Genomic DNA, 8,328 nt, shown 5'->3' with positions numbered 1-8,328 from the left:
ATGCACTGGTATTCAAGCCCCCAGACCCTTCCTGGTGTCCCTTTTGCTCCAGCCCTGATCGCACCAGCCTTGGTTGTGCGCCTTGCTCCTACCAAATGCTGAGCTAAACCCACTCCAGAGCCAAGACCCTTCCTCCAGCCCCACAGAGACAGACCCCACACTCCCCGCCTGGTGTGAGCTTGTTGGCTCTGAAGTAGCTCCTGGTGCACAACGCGCACCACAGCACAGCGTGCCGGGTCCCCATGTGCCCCGTGACAGCACGGTGCGAACGACAGGGGAGGTTTAGGTTGGAAATTAGGAATCCTAATTTCTTTACGGAAAGGGTGGTCAAGAGTTGGAACAGGCTGCCCAGAGAAGTGGTGGAGTCCCCATCCCTGGAAGTGTTCAAAAAACGGGTAGATGTGGCACTTGGGGACATGGTTTAGTCTAGTCTACCCTTGATTGGTTTAGTGTGGACTTGGTAGTGTAGGTTAATGGTTGGACTGGATGATCTTAAAGGGCTTTTCCAACCTAAACCATTCTATGATTCTATGATTCTATGACTGTGCCCTCCCGCACCCAGCCGGGCTCGCTGCTGGCTCAGGGGCTGAAACCCCCTCCTCCATTGAGCCACGGCAATTAAATTCTGCAGTAATTGAATTCTCTCATAGGGAAGTCTTTAGCAGTTGAAATCCCTCCTCCCCTTCATCATTTTGTCCAGGACTGTCCTATAGGGACCAGCTTACGGGGATGTGCCAGCCCTTTGGGAAGCACCTCCAAGACACGACTGCGCTGCCACGCAGACTTTTTCTCCAAGTTACCAGAAGAACATCAGCGGACAAGAACTGGGTGTCTCGAGCCTCCTCGCCAGGACTCCCCATGCCTGCACTTCGCTACGTGGCAGTGACATGGGGAAGATGCCGAATCCACACGAGCAGAAGGATGCTCCACCTGCAACACCAGCAAGCAGAGGTGGCTGAACTGGTGACACTTGGTGCTTGGCCACAAGTGCGATATGCTGGAGGCATGTCGTTCAGGCGCTGTGCGTGGCGCGCACAGCCCCTTCCCCCAGGCACCACGTAGGTGGGGAGATGGTGGGGATAATTTGAAATAGGTTTTGGAGGCTGCCTCAGTTTCCTCACCTTTGTTTTAGCTGTTTATCGAGGGAGAAGTTGAACGCAAGTCCTCCCCGAGTGGGCTGGAACAAGTCCTGCCCTCCCTGCAGGGCCCTCGGAGAAGCCATCTGAAAACCTCCCCGAGGAGAGGGAGGATGAGGAGCAGAGATTGTCTGGCTGCACCTCTGGGGTGGGCACAGGGGTTTTGGAGGGGACCCGTCCCCTCAGCCCATTTGGTGCCTGGCAGCAGGGCAATATTCAACTTTGTCTGCCTGTGAGCTCCTCGGAGGGGTGTCAGCTTCTCCAGCCTGCTTTAATGGTGCTGGGGAGCCCCTCAGGTGGCCGAGTCCCCTTTTCGGGGCTGACTGAGGGGTCTTAGAGCAGACACCCATCCCTGAACCTAAGCCCTGAGCCACAGAGGTGTTTTCCCAACCCACTCTGCCCCAAGACCCTAAATCATCACCCAAAATAGGAGCCAGTCACTTTGGTATTTTTTGCCAGGGCAGGAAATAAATTCATCCGCAAAAGGGGAAGTTTCAGTCCAAACAGCTCCAACAGCTGCTGAAAAGGGGGATTTCCAAGCCAGTGGCTGGGGGCAGCAGTCGGGGAGCCTTGCTGGGGAGCGAAGGGGCTTCGGGCACCTCCACGAGCTGGACATTGTCACCCACCACTGCACTGGGCAGCTGTGACACTGGGGCAGGCCATCAGTTTCAGAAAATATTGGTATGTCAGTAAATAGGTGTATTTAAAGACTGCCAAGAACCATGTCCAGAGGTCTGTGGCCGGGTGGGACTGCATGGACACCTCCACAGCCCAGCCATCCCCGTGCTGGGTGCTAGCCCAGTTTCACCAAACATCACATCTTCTCCTTGGCGGCTCTCCCCCGGTCCCCCAGCTCCGCTGGTCCAGCACTGTCCCTCCTGTCTCAGCCCAGACACACGCAAGCACTGAAGGCAGCAGCCCTGCCTTGTAATATTTAAAACAATTTTATTCATGAAAATATGCTGTACAATGCACTATACACAGTTCTTTACATTGCCACATACACAAACTCTAATAGCACGATCAAGAAAGTTACCATTGCCTATGATAGATGCGTGGTGAGAGATGACGCCTGTCAGAGACCCTCCCCCCCAGTCTGTACAGTTATAAATACGAGGGAAAGGACGGACCGAAAACCGCCGTATGAAGCAAACCAGTGGGGCCCCTTCGGCGTCCCCTCGACGCCGGCTCCTCGCTCCGGGCAGGGCTGGGGATGGGCAGGAGCGGGGCGGGGGGCCGGGAGGGAGAGGGGGTGATGGAGCGGGGAGGCTGAAGCCAAGCGGGGTGGGACGTGAGGGGTGGGATGTGAGGGGAGCTGTTTCCAGAGAGGGAACCCGGAGCCTCTGCCACCACCGGACAGCAAAAACAAGCCCCGGTTCCCCCTTCCCCGCGCTCGCAGCAGTGCCGGCAGCGGGGCGGTGGGAGCCGCAGGGGGCACGGCCGTGCCAGCCCCCCCCAGGACCTGCCTGCCCCATGGGCACGGCGCCCGGCCCCGTCACACCCGTGCCATCGCCACCACCCCACCCGGGCTCCGTGGTCCTGGCATCCCCCAGCCCCTCGGCTCCGCTCCCCTCCGCCGTGGCGGGGCCAGCCCGTCTCGCCTCCCCCTCCAGCCGCCCCCACTTCCCCGGGGTCCCAGCCGCTTTGGGGGGGGGGGTCTCTGTGCCCACCTCCCACTGCCCGCCGTCCCTCGCACCGCACGACAACTGTACACACGACGCTTACCAACACGACTCCACCGCACACACGACAACCCCACGGTCACGAACCACAAAGACAGCTTCGCAATGGGACGCGCCCCGGGGGCGGCTGCCCGGGGGCACCGCGCGGCGGGGCAGGGGGAGGCGAGCGGGGGGAAGCGGGGCAGGCGCGGGACAAGGGGGGCACTTTTCTCCTACTGCTGGTGCGGCTTCCCCTCCGCGACGACGGTCAGCCCGTATCTGCAATAGCGAAGGGGTTTTTGGGGGTCCCTGTGCCGGAGCATCCCATCTGCAAATGCCCGACTGCCGGGGCGAGCCCCAGCTGGCCCGCGCTGCCCGGCGTGCTGGTGTGCTGCTGGATGCGTGCCCGGAGCTCGGATGCCTGGAAGAGCCAGGACCCCTTCCCTTTATCCCGTGCTTGGGGGGCAGAGCCCCCCTTTTTCCCGTGGCAGCCCCAGCTGCCCTCCCTGCCTCTCCCCGCTAGCAGTCCTTCGCACCTCACGCGCAGGGCTGGGGTGCCGGGTATTAAATAGCCATTTGTAACCGGTTCCCAACCATTTTAAATATGCCTGAAACAAGAGGTGGTGTATAAAACGAATGCGGTAATGATCCTGACCAAAGAATAATCCTTTTTAAAAAAGCATTCAAGAAAGATTATATATAATAGAATATATTAAATTCTGTACATGATCAAATAATGTAAACATAATTAATTAACCTGTAAGAATGTCTTTAGCGACTGTGCCCGCCGTGTGCCCAGGGCGAAGGTGAACGGTGGCACGTGGGGCCCCTCTCGTGCTCTGCCACAGACACGCGGCTCAGGAGAGGGGCAGGAGGTGCCCACCCACGGGTCCCACCCTGCCCCGGCCCCGAGCGGCCGCGCGTCCCCGATGGCTCGGTGGGACCCAGCACCTGCGCCGTGGCGCTGGAGCGAGACGGGAAGAGCTGGGCCAGGAAAATGTGCTGGTTCAGTGGACTAAGCCCGGCTGCAGCCCTGGGGCGGGGGGTTTCGAGAAGGCCTGTGGTGCCCAGGAGGAGGACGGGCTGTGCGGAGAGCCCCGTGGGGCAGAACAGCAGCTCCCTCTCCCCCAGCCCCTCCACCTCCAGCCACCAGCCTGCCTGGCTGCCCCACTCCAAAAATGCTGCGGCACCAAGGGCTGAGCTGCCCCGCAGCAGGGAGCCCTCGCCCCCGCTCTGCAGGCTGGCAGTGGGTCCCTGGCCCACCCCCGCCCCGCAGAGCAGTGGGGCCGGTTTGGGCTCCTGACGCATGGCCGGACCGCGTGCGGATCGTGGTCCCCATCCCCACGGAGCACCGGCCCTTGGCAGACGGCTGCAGCAGGGCTGACCCCACTTGCTGCCATCTCCCTGGACCAGCTCTCCTGGCATCCTGGGGACGGGCAGCGAGCCCCCCGGGACCAGCATGCCGGCTGCTGGCTGGAGTCCCCCCTGAATCCAGCAGTGAACCCCCAGAGCCCCGCAGCCCGGGCTGTGAGCCCTGCGGCACCTCCCTGAGCTCTGCAGGCGGGGGAAGCAGCAGGGGCCACCCAGGCTTGGGGCAGGGTGGACCCCGCGCTGGGCACCGCATCCCTCCCCTCCTCACACGCACATGCCCCCTTCCTGAGGGCGACCCACAGCACAGCCCCCCAGCTGCCGCCCCATCACCCAACACCCAAAGCCATGGCCAAGCCAAGATGAGACGTGCGATGGGGCGCAGCCCTCAGCGTCGCCCACGGCCTCTCTCCTCCTCTCCCTAAGCTCGACCCTTTCTTCCTTCCAATGCAAAAACTCAATGGCAAAAGAGTGCATGAAATCAAATAAATACGCCCCCCTCCCCGACCCTGCGAGCTCCCCCTGAGCCTCCAGCACATCACTCCCGGCAGGACCACCCTGTGCAGGGCTACGTGCCACACGCAGGAGCGTGCCCATGCCTGCTCCGGGCAGGGTACCGCAGCTTTCCTGCGGGCAGGCGTGACCGTGGCACCCCCAGCCACCGGCGGGCACGTGGGCTGCCGTGATGCTGTCCCCAGGGCTGCGGATTGCGCGCCCTTCCCTCTATCACCAACCTCCCTTCTCACTGCTGGGTAAAAAAACCTGCCTGGAGCCACGCAAGGAGCCCGGCAGCGGAGGTGGCCTGGGCGTGTGGGCTTGGCAGAGCTCAGATCTCCACCAGGATTTAGGGGTGACAAGCCCCCCCCTTGCCCTGGGGCAGGGTCCCCGCTCCTGACACTTCTACTCAGAGGACTCGTTTCCCGAGGCGGCTCAGAGAAAAGGGGCCCTTTCCAGAAAGGGATGCCCGCGCAGGGTGCTCCCACACCACCAGCCGTCACCGCTCCGTCACCCAGCCCAAGGACAAATCAAACCGGCACCATCGCCGTGGGGCACTGGGACCATCGGGAAAGGTTTTCCCTTCCTGCTCCCCGCCCGGTTCCGGCTGCCTCTCCCGCCCGCCTGCCCTGCGTCCTCCGGAGGATGCTCATGGGAGGACCCAGCAGATCGGGCACATGTGTGGGCTGGGGGCCCTACCCCATCTCAGTATTTGACCCTATGGTTTGTGTTTTGTGTTTGACCTCAAGCTCAGACCAATGGCTCTAGCCCATCTTAACAAACAAAGGCAGAAGAGAAAGGAAAAAAAAAAGGTTAGTCTCAATGTTCCCCTCGTGGCTTCTCGGTGGCGAGCCCCACCCCGGGGCGGGCGTCACCCGGGCACCCAGCTCTGGTTCGTGGGCTGCGGACCCCCCGGGCAGCGCGGGCACGTTGAGCCCGTTCTGCGGCGGGAGAGCCGAGTCGAAGTTGAAGTCCATCTCGTCGCTGTCCATAAAGTCATTCAGGATGATCGACTCCACGTCGCACTCCAGGCTCCCGTTAAACATGTCCAGGTCCAGGTCTGCTGGGAACCTGTCTTGGCCCAACACGGGGGGGTGGACAGCCCCCGGGTAGGGGCCCTGCAGCGAATCCAGCAAGCTCATGTGTGCCCCTTGGTTATTAGCGTAGGAATGCAGATGCCCGTGGTGCGGCATGGCTGTCATGCTGCACGTGTCACTGGGCAAGCTCATAAGGCTGACAGGATTAGCTAAGGCACTGGTGTTGACCGCAGGGTGGTGACCGGCTGGTGACGGGTGGTACAAAGCGTTGCTCTTCATGAGAGAGCCCGAGTGGGACGGGTAGGAGGACAAACCCTGCTCCCCGCTCCCGCACAGCAGCGGGTTGTGTCTGTGGCCACGGGCCGGCACCATGGGGCTGGCCTGCGGCAGGGGCAGGTCCCCCGGGACCATGCTCTCCTTGTGCGCGTAGGAGATGGAGGAGAGCAGGTCCTGCAGCGAGGCGTTCCTGTAGGAGCTGACGGGCGAGAAGGTGGCTTGCTTGTTCTCCTGGATGGTCTGCATGGGCAGGCGGCGCATGAGGCTCATGGCCGGCTGGCTGTAGATAGTCCCGCAGTAGGTGTTGGTGGCAGCCCCCATGGTGGAGCACTTGGAGTTGAAGGTGAAACTGGAGCTCCGCTGCCGCAGGGCGGCTGGCGGGAGCTGCTGCGACGGGGTCATGGTGTAGCCGTCCTGCAGGTCCTCCAGCATGCTCTCCCCGAGGCTCTCATTCAGGCTGATGGTGCCAGTCAGGTCGGTCAGCCGGGGCAGCTCCACGGAGCAGCGGGCGTTGAGGGAAGGAGACATGGTGCTGGAGGGGCTGGGGTACATCAGCGGAGAGGAAGGGGTACCATCGTCCTCCTCCAGCTCATCCGGCTCATGGTTGGACATGATGGGCGAGAGGCGCCCGCTCAGTGTGCTGGCCGTGGAGTTGGCCCGCGTCCTGAAGTCCGCCCAGGCGTCGTACTCGTCGCTGGCGTGGGACGCGGGGCTCTCCGACCACTTGGCTTGCTGGGAGGAAGGGCTGTCCTCCCCACGCTCCTGCGTCACCTGCAGCTGCTTCTTCTTGCTGGCCTTCCCCTTGATCCGCAGGAACTTGCTGTTGTTGTCCATCGAGACCGCCCGCCGGCGGGGCGTCTTCCCTGTCTTGCCACCCTCCGGGTTCAGCATCCACCAGGAGCTCTTGCCGGTGCCCTCGTTCTGCACACGGATGAAGCGGGTGTGCAGGGAGAGGTTGTGCCGGATGGAGTTCTGTGGAGACAGCAAGGACAGAGGGGATGGTCAGCAGCGGCTCCCACACCCCGGGCGGCGGGGGGATGACCGCAGGGCCGGGGGGGGCATGGGGCGTCCTGAAGGACCTGGGCTCCATCCCCTTGGCCACTGCTGGAGGGGTTGGGGCTCAGGGGGCTCAGCTGGCGGGTCTCTCCCACGGCACTGCCGGGCATTTCACCTCTGGGGGCCCACGGGTCACGGCCCTTTGTTGAATCTCCCAGCTATCTATCGTTAGTGCAATTACTGTCATGGCAGGGAGTGAGGGGGGGGTCTTTAGCACTGGGGACCAGCACCAGGCAGAGCCAGGTCTCAGGGGCGTCTTCCTCCCTGGCAGGAACCTGGGGAGGGACAAGGTGAGGAGGGCAACGAAAACAGGGGCCAAGTCAGGCCCTGCACCATGTCCGTGCAGAGGTCCAGGTCTTCTCCGTCCCTCCCAGCCCTGGCCACCCAGGCTCCAGGCAGAGTCCACCGGGATGCTCCCAGCATAGCCTTGCCCACGCACCCCCTCTGCAGAGGTCCCAGCCCACTCTCCCCACTGCCAGGCACCCCACCAGCTCCACGGGCAGAGGGACCCCCTTTGCCCACACACCACCGGGCACAACCCTCTGGAGCTGGCTCCACACCTCCTTCCCTGGCCCACATCGATTTGCGATGTGCTCCCTTCCTCCCGCATCGCCGGGGAAGGGGAAGCACGCACTGCGCGGTGCGCGTGCTCACCGCCACAGCCCAGAGCAGCGCACCAGCACCGTGTAAGCGAGATCTTGTCCCCAAAAGGCCTGTCGCCCGCTGCGAGCGGGGCCGGGGGCCCAGGCGGAGAGGGTCTGGCTCTCCGCGGGTCCGCAGGCTGGGTCTGGTGGCGGGGACAGAAGGCACGCACCCTGCCAGAGAGGCTCGGGCACCACAGCGTGGGGGGTTTGCAAACCCAGCTGCACCCCCCACTGCCCAGATAAGGGCTGGGTGGGGAGGGCTTTCTCCCCAGACACTTCTGGCTCCCTGCATCCACATCCAGCACCTCAAGGGGCTTTCCTGCTGAGAGCAATACTCTGCTCCTCTTGCGCTTGCCCACTGCCGTGGCTCTCAGCAGCTCACTGCCCGGAGCGGGGATGCCCTCACAGAAGGCAGGAGGAGGCAGGGAGCTTGCCCAGGGGCCACGTCCCAACGCCAGCGTGCCCAGCGGCCGCTGCCCCGTGGGGCGAGAGGCTGGGGTGACCCTGGGGAGATGCCCTCAAAGCTCTGGCCAGCGGAGGAGAGGGGACGAGGAATCTGCCTCTTGCTGCTGACCTGCAGCTCATGGGATGCCCGTCCGGCTCCCTGCGCCTCGGTTCCCCAGGGTCCAGAGGGGAAAGGCAAGGCGCAGAGCCC

At 63.0% G+C, this 8,328-nt stretch overlaps 1 protein-coding gene across 1 annotated transcript in view; it reads right to left on the bottom strand.

Annotated features, from left to right (window-relative positions):
* Window positions 1–5,531: 5,531 nt before the first annotated feature.
* The window catches only part of FOXO6 (forkhead box O6), a 36,366-nt gene continuing 33,569 nt past the window's right edge, over window positions 5,532–8,328 (bottom strand). Inside the window, 2 exon segments of the mRNA XM_075722015.1 lie at window positions 5,532–5,576; window positions 5,578–6,945. Coding sequence (XP_075578130.1) covers window positions 5,532–5,576; window positions 5,578–6,945 — 1,413 coding nt within the window.

The sequence above is a fragment of the Pelecanus crispus genome, chromosome 16, assembly GCF_030463565.1.
Source record: "Pelecanus crispus isolate bPelCri1 chromosome 16, bPelCri1.pri, whole genome shotgun sequence".
Taxonomy (NCBI): Eukaryota; Metazoa; Chordata; class Aves; order Pelecaniformes; family Pelecanidae; genus Pelecanus; species Pelecanus crispus.
This window is presented reverse-complemented; position numbering and strand designations above follow the sequence as displayed.